This window comes from Aquila chrysaetos, chromosome 13 (assembly GCF_900496995.4).
Source record: "Aquila chrysaetos chrysaetos chromosome 13, bAquChr1.4, whole genome shotgun sequence".
NCBI lineage: Eukaryota > Metazoa > Chordata > Aves > Accipitriformes > Accipitridae > Aquila > Aquila chrysaetos.
In genome coordinates, this window is record NC_044016.1 from 41,462,195 (window position 1) to 41,484,626 (window position 22,432).

General features: G+C 61.8%; 3 protein-coding genes and 1 long non-coding RNA gene across 4 annotated transcripts; 1 reads left to right on the forward strand and 3 right to left on the reverse strand.

Annotated features, from left to right (window-relative positions):
• Positions 1-8,376: 8,376 nt before the first annotated feature.
• Positions 8,377-14,430, reverse strand: PURB (purine rich element binding protein B). The gene has a single exon (XM_030034783.1). The coding sequence runs from the start codon at positions 14,428-14,430 to the stop codon at positions 13,387-13,389; it is 1,044 nt and encodes a 347-aa protein (XP_029890643.1). The 3' UTR covers positions 8,377-13,386.
• Positions 14,431-16,040: 1,610 nt separating this feature from the next.
• On the reverse strand, positions 16,041-17,023 carry LOC115349925 (cytochrome c oxidase subunit 5B, mitochondrial). The gene is made up of 4 exons (XM_030034816.2): positions 16,880-17,023; positions 16,673-16,746; positions 16,416-16,515; positions 16,041-16,306 (listed from the first exon to the last, which is right to left on the reverse strand). The coding sequence occupies exons 1-4, from the start codon at positions 16,971-16,973 to the stop codon at positions 16,194-16,196; spliced, it is 381 nt and encodes a 126-aa protein (XP_029890676.1). The 5' UTR covers positions 16,974-17,023; the 3' UTR covers positions 16,041-16,193.
• Positions 17,024-17,581: 558 nt separating this feature from the next.
• Positions 17,582-21,384, forward strand: KCNIP3 (potassium voltage-gated channel interacting protein 3). Its single transcript, XM_030034818.1, has 8 exons — positions 17,582-18,196; positions 19,417-19,541; positions 19,643-19,712; positions 19,847-19,917; positions 20,398-20,505; positions 20,679-20,783; positions 20,909-20,971; positions 21,187-21,384. Exons 1-8 carry the CDS (start codon positions 18,094-18,096, stop codon positions 21,232-21,234), a joined length of 693 nt encoding a protein of 230 aa, XP_029890678.1. The 5' UTR covers positions 17,582-18,093; the 3' UTR covers positions 21,235-21,384.
• On the reverse strand, positions 19,040-22,249 carry LOC115349928. Its single transcript, XR_003926273.2, has 2 exons — positions 21,910-22,249; positions 19,040-21,762 (listed from the first exon to the last, which is right to left on the reverse strand). It is a non-coding gene; the product is annotated as an uncharacterized LOC115349928 (long non-coding RNA).
• Positions 22,250-22,432: the final 183 nt, after the last annotated feature.

A 22,432-nucleotide genomic window follows, 5' to 3' on the forward strand; every position in this document is an offset into this window, starting at 1 on the left:
GGCAAATGGGACACCCCCAGGATCCACAGAGGCAGGTCAGATGGACACCCAGGACAGACAGACAGCTGGGACCCTGATACCCAGGACAGACAGACACCCGGCACCCCCAGGCCCAGGACAGACACCTGGCACCCACCTGCCTGTGGGGCAAATGGGAAACCCCCAGGACCCACAGAGGCAAGTCAGACGGACACCCTGGACAGACAGCCAGCCAGGACCCTGATACCCAGGACAGACAGACAGACACCTGGCACCCACCTGCCCACGACAGACAGACACCCCCTAGGACCCACAGAGGCCGGTCATACGGACACCCAGGACAGACGGACAGCCGTGCCTCAGAGCCAGCAGGGGCGGGGCCCGGCCCACGGGGGAGCCCCGGCCATGTGGGGCCAGGGGGGCGGAACCCTGGGGGCACGCCCCGCCCCTCCCACCGCCTATTTGCATAGGGGGCGGAGGCAGCGCAGTCGAGGGTCTATTTACATAGGGGGCGGGGACAAATCTGCATTTGGCGCGGGACAGCGCCGTGCTGGGACCCACCGCCCGGCCCCGGCTATCATCTTCCCCCTACACTAACCCCCCCCCCCCCCCGCCCCACGAGTCCCCCCGGAGCCTTCCTCCCCCACGCCAACACCACAGGAGAGGCGTGGTTTGGGGTTTTTTTTTTTGTAAAAAATGGTTTATCCTTTCCATTTTTGTATAAAACCCAGGGGAGCAGCCGAGCCCCTCGCCCCCCCCCACCCCGACTGCTGCCGCCTGGCAAGGTACAACTTTGTGTCAAACTTTAAATCTAAAGCCCATACCAATGTTTTCTCCTCTCTACAGTCAATTGTCTATGCTCTTCCTTTGAACTATGACTTAAAAAAAATTCCACGTATCCCCAAGATTTCTTCTGTCCCAGGTACAGTACGATGACAGGAGGGAGACGGCTGCTTTTTTTTTTTTTTTTTTCCTCCTCTCTACGCCGTTTTTTGTTGTCCCTTCTTCCCAATCAGAGACTTGTGGATGTGAGGGATGACACCTGCAGAGAGAAGAGGAGGATTCCCATCAGATACTTCCCAAAAAGCTCCGAGAAAATCTCGATTCCCAGCGGAGTTTTGTGATAACCCAGCACAAACCCTTCCTTCCAGTCGGATCGGGGGAAGCAGTGAGCCGACAGTATTTATACCAAATTTCCGTGTGTCTTCCTGTATTTTTCCCCCCCATCTTCTCACTAAAATTCCCAGTTAGGGACAGGAACGAGGGAAGGGGGCAGCAAGGACGATACCCACCTCCACCGGCAATGGTGGCTTTGATCAGGGAATCCAACTCTTCATCGCCACGGATCGCCAGCTGCAAGTGACGGGGAGTGATCCGCTTGACTTTGAGGTCCTTCGAAGCATTCCCCGCCAGCTCCAGCACCTGCCGAGAAATCGGGAAGACACTCGGGATCCCGAGGGACGCAGGATTTATTTTTTTTTTTTAATTTATTTTATTTATATTTTGTTTTGGTTTGGTTTTTTTAAACGGAGGAAGGCAAAGCGCGGGGACCTACCTCGGCAGTGAGGTACTCGAGGATGGCAGCGCTGTAGACGGCAGCGGTGGCACCCACTCGCCCGTGACTGGTGGTGCGAGTCTTCAGATGTCTGTGGATCCGGCCCACCGGGAACTGGGGTGGGAGCAATCAACACCTCCTTAACACCTATAGCCCCCCATACACCATAGGCCCCAAGCGACTCCCCACCCTGCATGTCTACAGCTTCCAGGAGCTCCTAGAATGACGTTAATGACGTTAACATGAGTTTTAACGAGAGCACAGCTGAGGGAGACACAAAGCCAGATCCTCCTCACACTTTTCCCCATGGGATTCCATCATAATTATCCAAATTAATCCTCACACCCTCTCTGTAGGAGACACCGATCCTGCCCAAGTCAGGACACAGCTGGGAGCAAACAGCCCCTGCAGTTCTCGTCCCTCCATGATGACGACACAAATCATAAAACATTAAGTTTTTACCCAAAAAGAAAAATAAAAAAAGAGGGTCTGGGGCAACCTGCCCACCAGGAAGTGGAGGTTTTACTCAGAAATTCATGTTTTATGATGAGATCGGGGAACCAGCGGGCGCCACTGTGCCTCACCTGCAGCCCGGCTCTCTGTGAGCGCGACACCGCCTTCGCCTTGGCCTTCCCGCTGTCCTTCCCCGCCTTACCACCAGCCTGCAAGAGAGAAACACACCTATCAATTAATCTTAATTAAGCCAGAGAGACCTGCTGCACTGTCATCCAGAGGCAAGCACGCTCTCTGCTGCTGCAGGAAACTTGTGGCCTCTCGAACAACCCAAAATGAGGTGAATTCGAGGGGACAAGGTGGGGGCTTGAGGGGTGCGGCAGCTGCTTTATCACCCCGGGCGTCTCCCTCTCTCATTTCCTGCTACTGCTATTCCCATTATTTTTCAGTAAACGCCAAACGGGGGGAAAACCAGCCCAAAGAACCCGTTTGGTTTGGTGGTTTGTTTTTTTTTTTTTTCCAGCAGTTGTGAGAACAGCTTGATTTCAGACTCATTTGCTCTGCTCTGAAGGCACGCGCTGACACAGGTCGCGCGGCAGGATGCTGTTCCTGTACATAGGAATTTGCAGCCCAGGCCTGTGGAATTCAAGGGCAATCCTCTTCCTGCTCCGGAGCGGAAAATCATCAGGGAGCCCCAGAAATCACGGATTTAATAAAAAAATCGTGTTGTAGGGCGCGGCTGAAACCCCAAAGTGCAAGAGTTTGGAAGCCACCAAGAAATGAGGAAGAACTAAACGTGGGTTTGCTGGGCTCTCTCACATCCGCCTTAAGGAAATAGATCGATTCAAGGGATATTGAAAGAAACTGTGATGTCACTAACAGCTAACGAGAGCCATTTCTAATGAAGGCGAGAGCAGCAGACGGATGCAGCAGGCCAGTCAGAAAGAGCCTGCGCCCTCCATGTGAAAAACCACGTTACCAACCCAAAATCTGGTCCTTTTAAGAAACAACAGAAACTATAACCCACAAAATTAAGTCTCCCAGCCCGTGATGAGCGGAGAAGAACTGCAGAGGGAAAGCGGGGCCCTAAAACACGCTGGATACTGGTAATCCCTATTTTTACACCACATATTGATTCCCACAGTCCCCATCCCCTTCTAAAAGAAGGAATTATGGCTTACTGTGAGGGAGCTCAAAGCTGCCACCAGGCCTTCCCGCTCACTTAGGAGAAACCGCAGGATCCAGAGATACCCAGGAGACCGAGGTGACGCTAATTGAGCGCATTAATCCTTAAAATAAGACACCAGCTTAACACGGGAATGTCCAAGATCCACATCCCATCCCAGCGAGGTGGGAGTTAACACCATGCGCTTGCACCGGCTGGGGAGCGCCAGCCCAGTTTAAAGGGGGAAATATTTAATCTGGAGGTGATAAAGCACGGAGCGGCGCTGGGCCAGGTTGGCAGGAGAGCCAGGCTGGCATCCCGCGGCACCAAGCACAGGTGGGTTCTTCCCCGAGGCTGCCAGCGGTGATCCGGCTGTGGGAATGCTGGCACCTGGCAAAGCCGCTCGGTGTTTTGGCAGCTGACACCCGGACAGGAGTGTCTGCAGAAGCGGTTGGCTCTGGTTTGTTAGGAGAACGGCTGAGGGATGACTTGGAGACGTGTCTAAAATCGCTTTGAAGCGCCAACTCAACGCTGCCTTCACTGCAGTGAAGCATCAGGAGTTACTTTTATCAGTAGAAAACATCATTCAGTAAAACTTAAAAAATCAGGAAGGGGGATTTGGGGATATTTCCTCGCTCTAGAAATAAAAGGCAGCTCTGGGAAAAGCCCTGGCTGTTCACACTGAGGGCTTTTATCAGCCAGCTGTGAACTTTCCCACTTCTCCGTCAAGTTTTCCAGCCATCAGCTGCCCGCCTGATGGTTCTTTACATGATATTTGACCAAAAAGAGGGAAGAAAAGTCTCACAGCAGAAGTACTGAGGGTTGTCTCCATCTTCACCAACGTCGAAACCCTCTGTGGGGTTTGCAGAGGAAACGCCGCAACAGTTTCCCACAGCTGAGCCGCCAGCGGCTCCCTGCGGAAGCTCATCACCCTCCCGGCCGCAGTCCCAGCGGAGGAACGAGGGCTCCTTGACAAACATAGCGTTCACAGCATGCAGGTCTCCTTCTCTTCCTCAGGAAGCAGCGCTTGTGGGGGGTAAGTTGGGTCAGAAACAGCAGTGATTCGATTCTTCATCTGGAGGGGACCGTGCTGACAGGCACAGGAATGCGACGTCTCCTTCCCTTCTCCCCACAGAAGTCACTCGCTGAAAGCACATTCCCATACCAAAACCCCACCGGATTTAACACACTGGATCTCTCACAGCAGGCAAACAACTTTTTTTTTTTTTTCTTCTTGTTGCTTCAAACACGACTAAAATACTTCAAAAAGCAACTTTTTATCTATTGCCACAAGTTCTGAGATACCCTCCAGCAAGGGTTGTATAATCTCAAAGCGTTTCCACGTCAACCCTCAGCAACCCGGGGCCCTTATCTCCCGCCTGGGAACCTCCTCTCCTCTGTATCCTAACCAACAGTTACAGACCCTGCAACCGTGACTTCCGCAACTTTCAGACCCCAAGCCACATGAAGAAGGCATCAGGGAGGATTAAACCCCAACCTTCTCCCCCCACCGTTGCCACGGAATCAGACTCTGCCGAGAGCCAATGCGCACAGAGATGTCAGTTAGAATCTAAACTGTGGAAATCCAATGCTCCTTGGGGCAGGGGCTACCTGGGCAAGGCAGCCGGGCCACTTGACAGACATCCTTCAGGCCACTCTAACGCGTTTTACACCCGTGACAGTCGCTTTCTTACTACACAATCAACTTTTAAAATATATTAAGCACGGAGAGTAGCTGTAAAGAGGCAGTTTCCCTCCAAAAGCCGATGAAATAGAGGCAGTTTCCCTCCAAAAGCCGATGAAATAGAGGCAGTCACGGTGTTTCCCAGCCTCCCCGGGAAACCTTTGACAGCACAAGGGAGTCACCGGCTCCGCCGCTCGCTCTCCCTCTGGCCCGATCGGCGGGGCCGGCTTTTCGGGAAGCGGCACGAATGGTCTCCCGAGGGGCCTCGCAACGAGATGAAGTCGGCGAGAAGCTTCGGTTACACAACGGCAGCGGCCCCGGGGACCGCGGGGCTGGGAGGGGAGGTATGGAGGGGGACAGCGGACCGAAGCGGTTTTCGGCGCATTTCCAGGTGCCCGGTCAACAGGAGGCTGCCGGAGGAGCCCCGTGGGAAGGGCAGGGAGCGGCGCCGTGCCCAAGGTCATCGGATCGGTGACAGAGCCCAGCACAGGAGCCGCCTGTGCCCCCCACCCCCCCCCACCTCCGCGGCCCCGGTCTCTCCCTGAGAGGAACGGCAGCCGATGCCCGACTCCGGGTCCACGCTGACAGCAGCGGCTCCAGCCCCCGCCGGGCGGCCCTGTCACCTCCGGGCCTACGGCCAGCCGCCCCGGCCCAGCGGGGAAGCGGAACGTCCCGGCCTCAGCCTCCCACCGGCTCCGCTACCGGTCCCGGAGCCCCCAGAGGAGCCAGACCGAGCCCGGCCGCTGCCCCCGCCCCTCACCATGGTGCCGCCGCCGCCGCCTGAGCTCCGGTCCTGAGTCCGCGCTGGAGCCGTCTCAGGAGCCGCCAGACAATAACCCGCCTGAGCGCGAGGAGGGAGCCCGGCCTGCCGCGGCGGCCCCGAGCCAATCAAGGCGTCCCATACTAGTTTGAACATCCGGCTACCGCCAATCCAGGCACCACTTCTTGCCCCCTCACTGGCTCCGCCCCGCGGCCCGTTTAACGGCTGTTTTTCCTTTGCACACGGCACGCAGGGGTGAGGGCGGGGGGCGTGTCCGGCGGCTCCGAGCCAGTGGGCGGTGCAGCGGAGTGACGTGATCGTCTACCAATCGAAAGAGCCGGCCGTCTCCTGAGAGGCGGGGCCGGGCAGACAGACAGCTCATGCAGCCAATGGAAGGAGAGAAGCCTTTCCCGCCCAGTCTCTCCCCCCGCCCCCCGTGTTGTTTGTTTGCACGGAGAGGGGGAGGGGGCGGATGTGGCGCTGAGGGGAGCGGGGCGGCGGTGGGGGGTTCGCCCGGCTCCGCCACCGTGTCAGGCGAGCCCCGGGCCCCGTTCCGCGGACGCGGTCCCCGTCAGGGCCGTTGGTGTGTCCCGGCGGGTCTCCCCGGTCGTGGGCCGGGGTCTCCCCGGGCAGTGGGGCTCGGCTCCTGACAGGGCCCGGGGCCCGCGGCCTCTGTAGGCCTTAGGACCGCTCCGTACACTCCCGGTATCGGCGCCCCACTTCTCCCCTCCGCCCGCTTCGGGGGTGGACGGAGCTTCCCACCTGCTCCCCGCCCGGCCCAGGCCCTGTCATCACCTCCACAGCCGACTGAAGGACTTGGGCCTGAGGCGCAGCCTAGAAAGACTTAAAGCTCGCTTATAAACTGCCGCGCTTGGCCCAGCCCGGCCACTGCCTGTGCCAGCTCAGTGCCAGGAGGAGGCGGCTGCCGGCACGGGCACCACCGAGGTGAGGGGAATCCTTCCCAGGTGACGCTGAGGCCCGGTGGTGGCGTGGAGTCCTTCCCCATGTGTTTTTCAGGAAATGCAGAAAAAAAGGCTGCTTCTGCCCCGTAGGGTAAGAAGGGCAGTGGCAGTGAGGTAACACAGACCGTCCCCTCAGCCCCAGGGGAGGGATTTGGGCTGGGGCTCATGACACGGGGGGACGTTGAGAAGGAAAAGGGATGGTCGTTGGTAACGGCAGGGATAAAATACGGCCAAAAAAAGCCCCAAAAATTCCTGGTCCAGACTGTCACAGGACGGGGAGGGTAGGGGGTGTGCTAGGGAAGAGTGTGTCATGGGAAATAAAACCTTTAATTTCTCAGCATAAGCCCATTCCAGCGTCAAACCGAACCCAATTTACGCGACAGGGTTTATTTTATACGAGAAAATTTGGATTTTAGAGAGCGAGGGTCGATGACTTAACAGGAGCAGCTTCGGGAGCGTTAAGCTCCTGCGCGGCGCAGCCGCTGCCTGGGGATGGTGGAAGGAGCTCCCGAGCCTGCCCTGCCCCAGGTAGGGGAGTGCCGGGCTGGGGAGGAGGAGGAGACGAGGAAGGCACCTTTGCCCCGTCGCTGTCCCACCCTGGGTGTCCCACACGCCTTAGCTCACGCCCCACCCTGTGCCTCAGTTTCCCTCCAGTGCCAGGCAGAGTGGGGGGGGACCCTGCCCCTCGCTGCAGCTGCCGTGGGGGGTGCCCGGGTGACCCTGCTGGGGGCCCTGAGCCCCTCCCTGGCCCCGCAGCTGCTCTCACTCCCCCCTTGGAGGGAATGCTGGCTGCACCTGCCCTGCAGGCAGCAACTGCTGTGCGTCCAGGGCCCCCCCAGCTGTCCCCCGACAGCCCCCCAGCTCCGTTCAGGGGAGGGCTGGAGCAGCTGCCCACCCCGGCATCTGGGGGACGGGGTCCTCGGGGACGCCGCCAGCTGCTCCCCGAGGGGCGAGGGACCCCGGTCGGAGGGGATCCAGCCCCCCCCACCCCGCCGCCAGGGACAGGGTCAGGCCAGGCCCTGGCTGCCTGCGGTGTTGGGGACAGGCGGCGGCAGTGGCGGTGGGTTTGCGGTGCCGCGGCGGGCGGCAGCTGCTCATGCGCAGGCGGTTCCCGCTCGTGTCCTCAGATGAGCCCGTGCCCGCAGGGAGCCGCAGAGCTAAATGCGGCGCGGGCTGCGGCGCCTGCATCACCGCATGCCGCCCAGACGCGGGCCGCCTCGCTGCTAGGGGCGGCATGGGATTGCTGACACCCTGCCCGGCACAGGCCGCACGCCGCACACATGGTGGTGAACGCGCCACGCAGCCGTGTGCGCGGCGCACACGCCTTGTGCAGGGCATGCATGCCTTACACATGCCTGCTCACACACCACACAGCCGTGTGCGTGGCACTCATGGCTTGCCGTGCCGGTCTGCGCACACCAGTGTGCTTGCGTGAGCCGTGCCAAACCCTCCTCCCTCCCCATGGTGCCAATCCCTTGCACCCCCAAGTGCCCCCCAGCTCCCCGCGGTGCTCCCCGCAGCTGCCCCGGCTCCGGGGACCCCCTTTGGGGACAGGGCCCTACTTGGGGACAAGGTGGCCCCTCAACGCGCCCGTGCTGGGGACCCCGTGTGCCCCCTCTGTGCCACCCCAAACCCTCAGGACACCTGTGTGTTACCCCCCAGAGCCCCGAGGGTCCCCAAGACACCCCCACAACGCCACTGCTGTCCCTGCCCACCCCATCCCTTACCAAGACAGTGGCACTGGTGAGACCCTCCTGCACCAGGGACAGTTGTGGATCCCCCCCCAAACCCCCCCCAAGGAGCGAGACGGGGCCGGGATGGGCTTTTCATTCACTTTTCCGCATACTTTTTATTTGTTACAAACATACAATTCTTTAAATATAGACTTGTAAAACTCCATTTGCAAAAATCTGCTACGGTAAGGAGTGCTCGCTAGCATGAGAAGTTCGTCACGTCGGGCGTCGTCTTTGCTAGTGGTAAAATCCAGGATCTGCCTTCGGCAACCGCCGGCCGCTCCCCAGCTTCTCCCGAAGCCGCCCCGCCGGCCGCAGAGGAAGGGAGAGGGGGGGGACGGGACCCCCCCCGGGCGCCGGCAGCCCCGCGCTGGGCCGCCTAAAGTGCATGGTTTGCTTTATTTTTTGTTTTTCTTTCATTAAAAAAATAAGAGGAATAAAACTTTCTTCTTTCGTCAAGGTACTTCAGGGTGAACATTTTGGTCTCTCAGCAGATATTGGACGAAGCCAGTCCCGGCCCCGGTGGCTCTCGGAGGAGGATCCGGCTCTCTCCCATGCCGATGCTTTACCAACCGGCCGGCACGTTTCCACCTCTGCCTGGGGTGAAACACGTGCCAGGGACAGGAAAGCCACCCGTGCCAGACCTGCTTTCGGCCGTTGTGTCAGCATCGGTGCCGCTCCGAGGCCAGAAATCCCCAGGGCCTCTCCTGCCCGCCGGTAACGCCGTGGTTTCGAGGCCTTGATGCCACCGGCAACCACAAACCGCCTCTGGCGGGAGCAGATGCCGAGCGCAGTGCCAGAGAGACGCCGGTGCGGGGAGACTCCGAGGTCTCGCCTACAACCGCCAGCCTGACGGTCGCCACCGCCGTGGTGAGAAGCCACCGCCGCCGGTGCCATGCTCTTCACCGGCCATCCCTCTCCCATCTTGGCTTGATCCAAGATCCGTTCTGGCACCTGGATTCGGGATCTCACGCCGACGCACCAAACACCAGCTCCCCTTGGCACAGGCACTGCCGGCTCGACCGGCTCCGCAAGGAAGAGGAGGGCGACAGCGCCCGCGGCCGAGCCTCACCCTACGTGGAACATCTCTCCGAGCATCCATGGAGACGCCAGCGAGCCGCCGCGACGCCGAGCCGGTTCAGATTTCCCATCGGGAACCCTCTCCCAGCAAGTGCGGCGGCAAATATCTGCTGAGAGATTCCTTGTGCATCAGCTCAAGTACCGTCATCACTCGCTCACGCTTCCTTTTTTTTTTTTCCTATTTTTTTTTTTCTTTTTTTTTTTTTAAACTTTTTTCTTTTTTACAAGAGAAGCCGGCGAGGGGGGTTTGTTTTGTTTTATCACCAACAAGAGAAACCACCGCTCTCCCCGGCATGGCAGCCCTGGGACTGGTCACCTCCCCCTGGTTCATCCTCTGCCGGCAGCGAGGGACCAGGAGGGGATTCTCGTGCCTGTGACCCCAAAACAGCTGGAAACAAGGCAGGATAATTCTGATTTTCTTCCATATTTTTCTCTTGAGGGGGGAAAAAAATTGAAGCAGTTTTTAACTTTTAACAGAGCCGCTGACGGCTCCCGGCTCTCAGCCTGGACATTTTGGGTATTTACATCGATTTTGGGGCGCTATACAAGATATACACGATTTCTTTTTTGTACAGCGATAGTCGCGCTCTCAACCCATCCCTTCTGGGGCAACAGAAATCTGGAAGCTCCAAGAATTTGGGATATTTTTTCCCCCCTACCGGTTAAAAAAAACCCCAAACACAAAAAAAAAAAGCAATTTGCCCATTTTCTACAGAATCCAAACCAAAAAAAACCCCCAATCAAATCTCATATATATACACACACGCGCGGAGATGTGTATATACATATATATATATATAAGGGAACAATCAAACCCTCCGACCTGCTGCGCGTGCCACCGCCTCGCCACCAAATTCCCAGCGCCCTGGCTGTGGGCAGGTGTTTTTGGCAAGGTCTGGTCCGTGGAGAGATTCCGGCGCGGGCAGGAGCCCAGCTTCGGCGTAACCGTCGTCCTGCTTTCCTCAGGGAAATGCTCCGCCTGATCCTGGGCGGCACACATGTGCGTGCGGGGAGAGGGGGGGGCTCCCTGCCAGCTCCCCCCTCTCAGCAGCCCCAGCCCGCCGTCCGCAGGCTAAAGCAAAGGAAAAAAAAACCAAACCCCAAAACTCACCAAAAAAACCCATCTCTCCCCTCGCAGAAACCACCTGAGTCCTCGCTCACACCTGAGGTGTGTCCGCCCACCTCTCCGAATCGCTCTTGCCGGCCGCTGGCAGGTTAAAAAACCTTTTTTTTTTTTTTCTTTCTGATTTTTATCTTTTTTTTTTTTTTTGGGTGGGTTTTTTGTTTATGTTTTTTTGTTGTTTTTTTTTTTTCTGCGAGATTTCTTCCCCCGACGCACTCTGCTCTTCTCACCCGTTTGCTGGAAGGTCAAATGGAGCTGCGGAAGGTTTCTGTACATAGATACATCGCTTCTCCCGCAGGAGAAAGGGTTCTGGTTGCCAAAGCGAACGCCGGCTGCGGCACTGGGTCCCGTTTTTATGGTTGTTATGATTTTTTTTTTTTTTTTTGGCGTTATTTGCCTTTTTTCCTCTTCCACGTATTTCCTAGGTGGCTACCGAGAGCCGAGCCGGGCTGGCAGTGACCCCGCCGTTACCCCAGAGTAGAAAGGTTAAGGCTAAATTACCGCAATTCAGCCAAAAAAAAAAAAAAAAGGAAAAAAAAGAATATATATATATTTTTTTATATATATATATATATATATATATATCTATCTCATCCTCTTCAAAAATAAAAGGAGAGGTACCGCCTGCGTCTTCGCAACCGGCTCCTGGCAGCCGAACGCTGGCAAGTCCATCACCGCGGAGCCAGGCGTCCCCCCCAGCGGCTGAGCGGTGGCCGCCGTCTCCCCCGATCTGGAGCCTTCCAGGCGGCGTTTTGTCATTTTTTTTCTCCGCGGCAAAGAACTGAAGGCGCGCGAACACAAAAAATAGACGGATGGGTGGATACAGCAGGACGTCACTGGAAAGAGCTGCCTTAGGGTACAAAATACAGTACGGACGCGGTTCGGACATCGAGATAAAAGACTATTGCTCCCGTGTGAGTGAGGAAACCCAGTCCTTTGCGACGGAGAAGAATTAAAAACGGGATAAACGGAAGAAATTCGCCTTAAAAATCCCTTTAAAAAGAGCTACGGAGGTGGGAAAGGGCGGGACAGGGTTTGCAGGACGGACGGATGGACAGACAACATCCCCCGGGGCTCTGCTGGGTTTTGGGGCGAGGAGGGGGATGGAGTTGGTGTCTGTCCCCCTGCTCCTGCCTCGCGAAGACAAGTTGCTGCCGGCCGTACCTCGCTTCCCAATAAATACGGAGCGAGCGGAGAGAGGGAGACGCCAGGATCCGCGACAATAAATTAAGGAGGCAGCTGAGATCGGAGGGCGGGTGGGCGCAGGCTCCCAAAAAATAAGCAGAAAAATATTAATTTAAAACAAGTCCTAAAACTGGAGAAGCCGTCGGACCAGAAGACCTTGAAACTTTGGAATGAAGAGCGACGAACCCCAGTCAGTTCAGAGTTCCTGGGATAACGTGGCGAAAAAAATACCTTTTGGGAAAGGGCAGGATTGACCCGATTTAGCGAAAAAAAGAAAAAAAAAGAAAAAAGAAAAAAAAAAGACCATTTGAGAGTGGAAAAATCCATTTAATACGAGAGGCGATGGCTGGAGGGAGCCGCTGGCTCCGGCGCGCTGGCTGAGGCGGCAGAGCCAGTCCCTGCTGGTACGACCAGGTGTTTTTAAAAAAAAAAAAAAAAAAAAAAAAAAAAAAAAAAAAAAAGGAAAAAAGAGGGAAAAAACCCCCAAACCCCCCAAAACACCAACACCGAAGGCCCCAGCTGCCGGGGTGCGGAGTCCCACTGGTGCCACCGAGCCGCTGCCGTCATCTCCGCCGGCATGAGGTACTGGGGAACGGCGGCAAGTTGGTTTTGCTAAAGAAAAATAAAATCCAGGTGAAGAGGAGAAGGGGTGGATTTCGGTGCTCGAGGGTCCCGGTGGCGCCGCCTTCGGTGCCGGTTGTGCCGGCGAAACGGTAAACGGGGAGGAAACCTGGCCGGGCCTTCCCGGTATGGAGCCGGCATTCACTGGATGCCGCCTTATTTGGAGAGAAGGGGAAGATCTTGCGCCCCATCGAGCTTTCCTTGTGCTTTGTGCCTGCGTGAACCTGCCTCTCTCTGCGACCCCCCCCCGCGGCCAGAGGAAAAACAGGAGGGGGGGGGGGAACAGTAATAAATTGTCAAAACCGAGAAAGTCTTCCTTAATTCCTTAATTTTCAGGAACCTGCCAGCTTCGCACTGGCTCGGGTGCAGGTTCCAGTTCAGGCGCCCGGAGTTTAGCAGTTTGCATCCCAAAAAAAAAAACGGAGGGAAAAAAAAAAAAAATCTGGAAAGGGGAATGGAGAAAAAAAAAAAAGGAAAATAAAGGAAAAAATAAAGAGAGAATGGACGTTGGTCCAGATACGGCCCCCCCGCCCCGGCTTTCGCTTCCGAAAGCACCGGCTCCGTCACTCTCCCCTCCTGCTGCCCGGCTCCTCTTCCGCCGGTGAGGGTTTTGGCGCGTGGCGGCTCCTCTCGGCGCGGGCGCCGGGATGCTGGTTTCAATGGTGGTGGGGGGCACCGTGTCAGCACGGGCCGGGCTTTAGGAGAGGAGAGAGGATCCGGGTGGTTCCACCCCCCTGCCCCCCCAAAAAGCAGGGAGTCCTCGGGGCTGGGGGGGGGGGGGGGTAGGGAAGGGTGCCGGTGACAGGTCCCCTGTGGCGGGGGGACAGTGGTGGCTCATCCCGCCGGTGGCGGGGCGTGTGTGAGGGAGGGAGGGACGCGTCGGCGTCACGGTCGGGCCGGTTTCTCTCTCTCCGGTGGCGGTGGTGGAGGTTGGGGGGGGGGGGGGTGGGGGGGGGGGAGTGCTGGGCACTCAGGGACCCCTTTGCCCCATCGCGGGGGGGAGCCCGGGGGGGGAGGGGGGGAAGGGGAGAAGGGGGGGTTGTGGGGGGTGGGGGGGCCAGCGGCGGGGTCGAGGGCGGGGGAGGCTCAGTCGTCGTCCACGTCGTCGCCGTCGGAGTCGTCGCCGGCGCCGCTGCCGCTGCCGGGACCTGGCGGTCCGGCACGTCGGTCGTAGAGCTTATCCCGCTGGCGCTCCTGGATGTCGCGCATCTCCTCAGCGTAGCGGCAGAAGGCTCCGCCGAACTTGGCCCAGGCCTTGTAGGGGACGGTGATGGCGTTGCGGTAGGACGGCTTCACCTCGCTCACCCGCAGGAAGACGCCGTACTTGTTGCAGCCCACATCGAAGAAGAAGCGCTTGGAGTCCACGGTGATGGAGGTGCCCTCGGGCAGCTCCCCGTAGAGCCCCCCGCCACCTGGCCCGCCGCCCCCGGGGCCGCCCAGCTCGTCCTCCTCGCCCCCGTAGTCGTCGATCAGCTTGGCCAGGGCGTCGCGGAACTCGATCAGGCCCTGGGCAGGCAGGGCGATGGTCTGGCCGCTCTGCAGCCCGGGGGGGCCGCCCGGGAAGCCCCCCGGCCCGCCAGGGCCACGGTTGACGGTCTGGCGGATGCGGAGGAAGCGCCCGCGTTGGTTCTCCTTCAGGTCCAGGTAGTACTTGCGGTTCTCCCGCACCAGGAACTCGCTCTTGAGGGCGCGGCGGGGGCCGGGGCCGGCGCCGTCCTCGCCAGGGGGGCCGGCGGCCTGGGCCAGCTGCTCGGGGCTGGAGGGGCCCAGCTGGGCGTAGTGCTCGATGAAGTCGCCCAGGTAGTCGCGGAACTCGGCGGCCACCGCCATGGAGAGAGTGAGGCGGCTCTTGGAGCCGCCCGCCCCCACCTCGGCGATCTTGAGGAAGCGGCCCTTGGCGTTCTGCTTGACGTCCAGGTAGAACCGCTTGTTCTGGATGTCCAGCCGCTTCGAGGCCAGCTCCTGCGTCTCCTGCTCCGGGCCCGCCCCGCCGCCGCCGCCGCCGGACCCCCCGCCGGACCCGGACCCGGCCCCGCCGCCGCCGCCTCCTCCGCCCCCGCGGGCGGTCGCGAACCCGCCGCTGCCGCTGCCGCTGCCGCCGCGCTCGCTGCCGCTGTCCCCGTCCGCCATCTTGTCCGCCCGCCCGCCCCGCGCCGCGCCGGCCCTTCCGCGCGCGCCGCCCCGCTTCCGGCGCGCGGCCCCGCGCCCCGCCCCGCCCCTCTGCGACAGGGGTGACGTCACCGCCGCACTCCGCCGCGCCGCCGCGGGCGCCCTTCCCGCCCCGCCCTCCGCGTCACGTGGCGCGGGGAAGGCCCCCGCCCGCCGCGTCCCCGTGCGCCCTCTGCCGCCGCCGGAGCCCCGCCCCCGGCTAAGCCCCGCCCCGAAGCGCCGAGCCCTGACGTCACCCGCGGCCCCGCCGCTCCCGGCTGTCACTCAACGGCCGCCGGCAGCCCCCATTGGCCGCGGGCGGGCCGGCCGGGCGGTGAGGCCCGCAGCCCCGCCCCCCCCGGGCCACGCATGACTTCATGACCGGCCCGCCTGACGTCCTCAACAACGTCAGTAGCACGGGGTGGGGGCCGCCACGCTGGGGATCTGGCAGCCTCTGGGCCCTCCCCGGCGGGGGGACGGGGGACGGCGACACAACCCACCGGGGACCCTCAAGCACCTCCCGGGGCCCCACGGCCACCCCCGGCGACCCCCAGGGACATCCCACCACCCCCGGGGACCACCAAGGCAGGCGTCTTCTCCGAGACGCAGCAGCTGGGAGAGCCACGGCCCCTCGGCGGGCCGGCAGCCACGGCACGGGTGGCCGTCCCCCTCAGCCAGCAGGACCCAGGAGGGACCACGGGTCTGAGGAGCGGCCGCGGCGCCGGCGGTTTCTGTGACCACGGGGACGCCGTTTGAGGCGGGAGGTCCCCGTGGGGGAGGGACGGGCCCCAGCTCGCCCAGAAGAACCTGGGGAACCAGCGGCCGCTCAGCCCCCCTCGGCCCCCGGAAGGGGCTGGAGATCCGTCTCCAGAGGCTGGGGGCGACCGCGGCGAGGTCACGCCTGACCAAGGCCATCACCTGCTACGGTGACACGGCAGTGACATGGCAGTGGGAGGTGGTGGGGTGGTAGGGGGGGGTGTAGGAAGCTACCTGGGCCTCAGGGGGGTCGTCTGCCGCCATGGTGGGTGCTGCCTTGGCCGTGTGGTGAGGCCACCCTGGAGGACTATGTCCAGTTGTAACCCCCCCAGTACAGACGGATGGACAGACAGACAGACAGCACCTCCCCCAGGGTGTAGAGGTGGGGCGGGGTGCAGCCCAGACCTCCATTTTGGGGGACACCTTGTGTGTGTGCGTGCGTGTGGCTATGATCCTCTTTGGGGTCTGCGGGGGGAACCCAGCCCGCCCTTGGTGGGTGGGTGGTTGGGGTATTTTGGGGAGGGGGTGGGTCCCTTGCCCAGGCTCTCAAGCAAATCTTACTTCTGGAGCCCCCCCCAACCAGGGGGGACCCCCAAAAGTCACCCCAGGGCCCCCCCCCATTCCCAGCACCCTCCCCGGGGCAGAGGGACAGTGAAGGTGGGCTCCCCCCACCCCAAATACCGCTCCAAGGTCATGAGCGCCTCCCCCCCCATGCCCCCTCCCCACTCACAAGGACAGTAATACCTTTAAATTCCCCCACCCCAGCCTGTCCCCATCCCCCCAGCACCCATGGGTGCTGCTCCCCCCCTCCCCCCAGTGCAGACAGAGTCCAGGTCTCCACACACAAACTCTTTATAGGGGGGGCACACACGGCGGGGGGGGGTGTGTGGCTCAGCTCGGCCCAGAAGATGCCCACTGGGTGCTGGGGAGGGGAGGGGGGGTGTCGGTGCAGCCCCCCCCCAACTCCCCCTCCCCAAGCCGTGGGGGCCTCAGTGGGGCAGCTCGTGGGGGATCAGCTTGTAGTGGGCACCACAGGAGGGGCAGCGCTGGGCCTCCCCCTGGTGCAGCCAGAACCAGACGACGCAGCTGTTGTCCTCTTCGCCTGGGGGGGGGGGGAGGAGGAAAGGAGGAAGAGGAGGATGGGATGGACGGACGGACAGAGGGAGGGGGGTGGGATGGATACACACGGAGTTGGGAGGGGGGGCACTTACAGACGCAGCCCACGATGCGCTTGTTGCTGATGGAGGGGACGAGGTTGGGGTCCTCCTTGGTCCCCGCATAGCGCTTCGGTCGGAACATGCTGTAGGGGTCCTGGGGGGGCGGGGAGGGGGAGGAGGTGAGCGGGGGGCACTCCCAGACCCTCAACCCCCTCACCAAGGACACCCCCCCCCCGAGACACCCTCCCCCCCCATACCCTGGGGTCCCCCCCCCCAGCTCCGAGCTCCCCCGCCGGCCGCCCCGCACTCACCAGGCCCTTGTTCATGGCCTCCAGCACCTTCCGCTCCAGCCCCGTCGCCTGCTCCTCATCGCTGGCGAGGCCGCCTGCGGGGACACCTCCGTCAGACCAGGAGGCCGCGGCCTCGCCCCGCCCCCCAATCCCCCCGCCACCTCCCCCGTTCCCCCTGTGGTGCCGCCGCCCCCCCTCCCGCATTCTCCCGGTTCCCCCCCGGCTCACCAGGGACGGCGAGGCAGCGGGCGGGCGCAGCGCGGGCGGAGGCGGCGGGCAGCAGCCGCAGAGCCGCGCTCACCCGCAGTAACCTTGAGGCCATGGCGGCGGCGGCGGCGAACAGCACTTCCGGGCGCGGCGGCGGAAGCGGAAGTGGCGGCGAGGGGTGGGGCGGGGCGTGCGGCTGAGCCACTCCCCTCGGGCTGTGGGCGCGCCTCGCCCGCCAGCGACCAGAGCCCCGCCCTTAGCAACAGGCCCCGCCCGCATGGGCGACAGAAGCCCCGCCCCCATCGGCGTGGCCCCGCCCCTCTCCGCGGCCCCAGGGGTCACTAGGAGCTGGGGGGGGGGGGGGGCACGGACAGGGACGGTGTCACCGGGAACTTGGGGACAGGGACACCCTGGGGGGGGGGCAGGGACACTTTGGGGGGGGCAGGGACACCCCCGCGGGGGCAGGGACGATGTCCCCGGGGCCTTGGGGACAGGGACGCCCCAGGACACACGTCCCTGGGGTGGTGGGGACAGATGGCCATGGGGACAGCGACACCCCCGGAGGGGGCAGGGACAGCCCCCCCCCCCCCGGCCTCAGTTTCCCCCCTACCTCCCCCGCCCCGGGGAGCCCCGTCAGGGCTCGTCTGCTTACTCATCCCCATCGATCCCCACGCTGCTCGTTAGCCATCCCCGCCGCTAATTGCCTCCCACGGCAGGTTCTAAACCCCCCCCAAGGGGCAACAAGGCTGGGGGGGGTCAGCGCCACCTGCCTCCACCCGGGGGGGAGAGCCCAAAACAACCTTTATTTATTTTTTTTTTTAATTACCCAATTTTAAGGCCCGTGCCAGTTTGGGACCCCTCCTGGTTTTAGATGCTGGGGTGAAGGGGGCATCCATGGGTGCTGCTGTTGGCGGGGATGTGGGGAGTGTGATATTAAAAAAAAATAAAATAAATAAACATGGGAAAAAAAAAAAAGATCGCGATGGGGGGGGGCCGTGGGTGCGTGCCAAGGGAGGAGGGCAGGAGGGAGGGCGCAGGCCAGCCCCGCGGCAGCCGCCCCAGCGCTCGCCGGGACGGCACCCGCCCGCCGACACCCTCACCCCCACCCTGGGGTGCCCCGCTTTTTGGGGCGGGGGGGTGGGGGGTGAAAAAACACATCCCCCCCTGGTACACACACACAAGCACACACAGAGGACAGGACACCCCGACGTCGGTTGTGGGCCCCCCCACCGGCCATGGGCATCCAGGGCATGGAGCTGTGCGCCGTGGCCGTGGTCATCCTCCTCTTCATCGCCGTCCTCAAGCAGTTTGGCATCCTGGAGCCCATCTCCGTGGAAGGTAACCCCGCGTCCATAACCCCCCTCCCCTTCATTAATTTTAATTAATTAATTTATTTTCAGCCCCCCCCAACCTCATCTTGGGGTATCCCCATCTTTCCATACCCCCCCCCACACCGGTTAAAGGACCTGTTGGGCCCGTAAATGGTCCCTGTGGGGTAAAACCTGCTTTTTTTGGGGGCTCCCCCCCAGAAGAGGGTTTGGAGGTGAAGCCTGAGGGTTTGGAGGTGTGGGGGGAGCCAGCAGCCCCCCGCCCTGCCCGCCGCACTTGCCGCGTCATGGCCCAGCCTTGCTCTGACCTTCCCCGAGGGGCTGGGCCAGCTCCAGCACAGCCCCCCCGCCCTGAGACCCCCAACGCAGGCTGATGGGGACCCCCCAGCCCACAGTGACCCCCAAACCTCCCCAAGGTGGGACATCGGGGGCCTCCGAGCCCACAATGACCCCCAAAACCCACTGAAGACGGGACACCGGGGACCCCCAAATCCTGCATTGACCTCAAAACCCCCCTGAGATGTGACACCAGAGACCCCTGATCCCCCACCGACCCCCAAAACCCCCCTTAGACGGGAGGTTGGAGCCCCCCAATCCCAACCCCACCCAGCTGGGTGGAAGGGGCTTGGCGTTGCCCCTTCACACCCCGGCAAAGCCGGCTCGGCAAGAGACTGGGGGGGTTAACCCACCCCCCAATAACAGCACCCAGGAGACCCCAGGGTTTTCCGGGGTGTCCCTACCGATGCGGCACGGCAGAGCCTCTCCCCAGCCCTGGCCCGGTTTTCCCAGCCCGAAGTTCCCGATATCCTCATCTCGGCACTGAACGGGTCCGCGGGGGCTTCCCACGCTGGAATTATTAATGAACCATCATTTATTAATTACCTTCCGCCAGGCCAGGCGCGGGCGGGAGGGAGCATTAGCGGGGTCGGGGTGAGAGGCGGCTCCAGGATGTTCTGCGCCCTGGGAATGTGCTGCTGGAGGCGGGCACGGGTTCGGCGGCTCCTGGGGAAACCCTCTGAGTTGGCTGTCTTCTCCCTCGGGATGTGAAACCCAGAGTTCCCCGGTTTTCCTCCAGGCACGAGGGGAATTTGGGGTCTGCCACCGGGTTGGGGGGGGGGTTGGTTTTAAGCAGGGTCAGATCTGGGCGGGAAACAGCCCGGGATCAAGCGTGGGATGATGTGGAGAGGCTGCTGGACCCCCACGGGGGTCTTTGCTGGCGTCTCCCAGCAGACGGCGGCGATGCCGAGTTGGAGCTTTCGTCCATACGGCACCAACCTGAGGGGCTGGAGCAGCTGCTGGCGCAGACCAAGTTCACCAAGAAGGAGCTGCAGTCCCTCTACCGTGGCTTCAAGAACGTGAGTGTCGGGGGGACCCTCGCCCCGGCCCCCCACCGCCAGGGCTGGGGGGTGGATTTTGGTGGAGCCGGGGTTCACCGGGCGCCCGCTCTCCTCCCCAGGAGTGTCCCAGCGGCCTTGTGGACGAGGAGACCTTCAAGCTCATCTACTCGCAGTTCTTCCCCCAAGGCGGTGAGTCGGGGGGACCCCCAAGGCCAGCGTGGGGGTGCCGGTGGGGGGGCTGCATCCGGAGAAAACGCCAAATCCCGATCCCGGCGCGTGCCGGGGTGGGGGCTTCACCGGCTCTCGCCTTCCTCCCCTCGCAGACGCCAGCACCTATGCTCACTTCTTATTTGACGCCTTTGACGCCGACCGTAATGGGGCTCTCTGCTTCCAGGTGAGTGTCCCGGCGCCGCCTCCGTGCCCAGCTTCTCGCTGGGAAAAGCCATGCCAGTGCCGTGCTCCTCGAGCCGCGGCCGGCTGTAAGCGTGCCCAGCGGCGTGATTCATCAGATCTTCCTCACCCGTGTGCGGTCGGGGATAAAAGCTCGGCGCAGCAGCGACAGCCAAAATCTTCGGTCTCCTCGACGGCAGGATCCTGTGCCGGGAGAGTTCCAGGCACTGCGGCAGGGGTGGCTGGTGGGGGGGGCCAGTGCCGGTTTTACCGTGGTGATTAAAAATAGCTACAAGCAAGAATAGAAACGGGATCAATAGGAAAAAAAATCCCCCGGGCATCCCGTGATCGATGGCAGCGCCGCGGCACCATTGGAGGGGGCCAAACGGCCGAGCCAGGGGGGACACGGGTCCGTCCCTGGGGTCTGGGTGAGCTGGCGGTACCCATGGGACATCTCCGCTCACAGCCGTGGTTCCTCTGGCAGGATTTTGTCGTTGGCCTCTCCATCTTGCTGCGGGGGACAGTGCACCAGAAGCTGAAGTGGGCTTTCAACCTCTACGATATTAATAAAGACGGCTACATCACTAAGGAGGTGACACGGGGACAGGGGAGACACACGAGGGCTGGGGGAGGCGGGGCAGGGTGGGAGCATGGCGGGGGACACCCAGAGAGGGACGGGGACGGTGGAAAGAGGTGTGGGGGGACAAAGGTGCCCTCATTCAGAGCATTCTCGTCACCCTGAGCCCCCCCCCCATCCCTTCCTAGGAAATGCTGGAGATCATGAAGTCCATCTACGACATGATGGGGCACTGCACCCACCCCACCCTGAGGGACAGCGCGCCTGCCGAGCACGTGGAGCTGTTCTTCCAGGTGAGACCATCCCGCCTCGTCCCCTCCCGGCAGCCACCAAAACCCCCCATGTATCACGGGCTGGGGGCCGTCACTGCTGCCGGGGACGGGGATGTCACCGCTGAGCCCCTGCTCTTCCCTTGCAGAAGATGGACAGGAACGGTGACGGTGTGGTGACCTTTGAGGAGTTCCTGGAGACCTGCCAGAAGGTGAGGAGCTCCGGGTGGGCTTCGGCATCACCGCCATCCTCCTCCTCCTCACTGCCAGGTCTTCGAGTCCAAGACACAAGCCCGTTCTGCATCCCGTCCCAAAATGATGTGCCAGGGGGGGCTGGGAGAGACAGGGGATGACAGCTCTGGTCACCCCGGGGCCGACGGGAGGAGGGGGACCGGGAGCTCTGACCTATCCCTCCCGCCCCAACCAGGACAAGGACATCATGAGCTCCATGCAGATCTTCGAGAACGTGATCTAGAACCCAGGACCACCTGCTCGGCCCCGCCAGCGCCTCTGCGAGCGCCCGAGGGGAACTTTTTTTCTACCATTTCAGTCAAAACAAGAGGTTAGAAGAAAGAAGAAAATAATCCACCTGGCTCCTGGCACTCCAGTTACAAGAGATGAGAAGAGATACGGATGACTTTGCCGGCTCGTCCGCCTGAGCTCCCCCCAGCACGGCGCCTGGCGATGCCCGCCCCGCCAGCTGGACCCATTTTGGGGGGCTGAGCCCCCTCCCAACGAGGATCCCTCTGCCCTGGGTGGCACAGGAGACCTCACCGCAGCACAAACCTGGACCCCCTTCCCCAGGAAGTGAGCCTTCGGGGAGGGGACCCTCTGGGGAGGGGGGTCTCTGTATCGCAGCCATGAAATGGCAGCTCCCAAAGGTCGACTGAAAGCACAGGAACCTCCTCTCCCCTCCCGCCCCCCGCATCGCTTAAGGGGATCCACAGTGACAAGGGAGGCCGCTCCCCACCTCCCGGTGGTACAAGAGGAGAGGGTTTATTTTCTAAATAAAAGAAATGGCGATGATTTAGGGATGAAACGTGCCGCCTGGGGAGCTGAGGGGGAAGCAACGGCCGCACACATCCCCAGGGGGGCCGGAGAGGGCGACCCCGAGCCCCGGGATGGCGGCAGCAGAGGCGGCTTCGCTCACCGAAGCGGCGGGACGCGGCCGGGAGGGTTATTTGAGTTATATCTGCTTTTTTTCTCCTCACAAACGGGCCGGCGAGACCAGGCCGCGCCTCAGCCAGGCCCCTACCCCAGCCCTCCCCGGCCAGGCCCCCTCCTCCGCAGCCACCTGTTGCTCGCTCACTCACTGCGTGTTTCCATGAAATAAAGGTGAGAAACACCCGCCTCGGCCCGGCTCGCTCCCGGCCAGGGGCTCCGCCGGCCCCGGCCTCGGCGCCGTCATGGCGGCGCTGTCATGGCGGCGGGGCACTGTCATGGCGGCCGCTCCCCGTATCCTAGCAACGCCGCCGCCCCTCTCCCTCCAGCCCGGGGAGAGGGGGAAGGCGTGGCCGAGCGCCGCCGGCTCTCATTGGCGGCGCCGCAGGCGCGGCCCCGCTTTCACCGCGCTCTCATTGGTCGGCCCGAGGGCGGGGGCGGGGACTCGGCGCGGCGACCTTCACGCGGGTGGCGCGGGGTCGGCGCATGCCGAGAGGGGAGTGACGCGGCGG

Coding starts and splice junctions, on each gene's coding strand:
- PURB (XM_030034783.1), bottom strand. CDS start 14,430: ATGGCGGACGGGGACAGCGGCAGCGAGCGCGGCGGCAGCGGCAGCGGC.
- LOC115349925 (XM_030034816.2), bottom strand. CDS start 16,973: ATGGCCTCAAGGTTACTGCGGGTGAGCGCGGCTCTGCGGCTGCTGCCC. Junction 16,516..16,672: donor AGGCCATGAACAAGGGCCTG/GTGAGTGCGGGG, acceptor CCGCCCCCCCAG/GACCCCTACAGCATGTTCCG. Junction 16,307..16,415: donor GCGCATCGTGGGCTGCGTCT/GTAAGTGCCCCC, acceptor CCCCCCCCCCAG/GCGAAGAGGACAACAGCTGC.
- KCNIP3 (XM_030034818.1), top strand. CDS start 18,094: ATGGGCATCCAGGGCATGGAGCTGTGCGCCGTGGCCGTGGTCATCCTC. Junction 19,713..19,846: donor GCAGTTCTTCCCCCAAGGCG/GTGAGTCGGGGG, acceptor CTCCCCTCGCAG/ACGCCAGCACCTATGCTCAC. Junction 20,784..20,908: donor ACGTGGAGCTGTTCTTCCAG/GTGAGACCATCC, acceptor CTTCCCTTGCAG/AAGATGGACAGGAACGGTGA.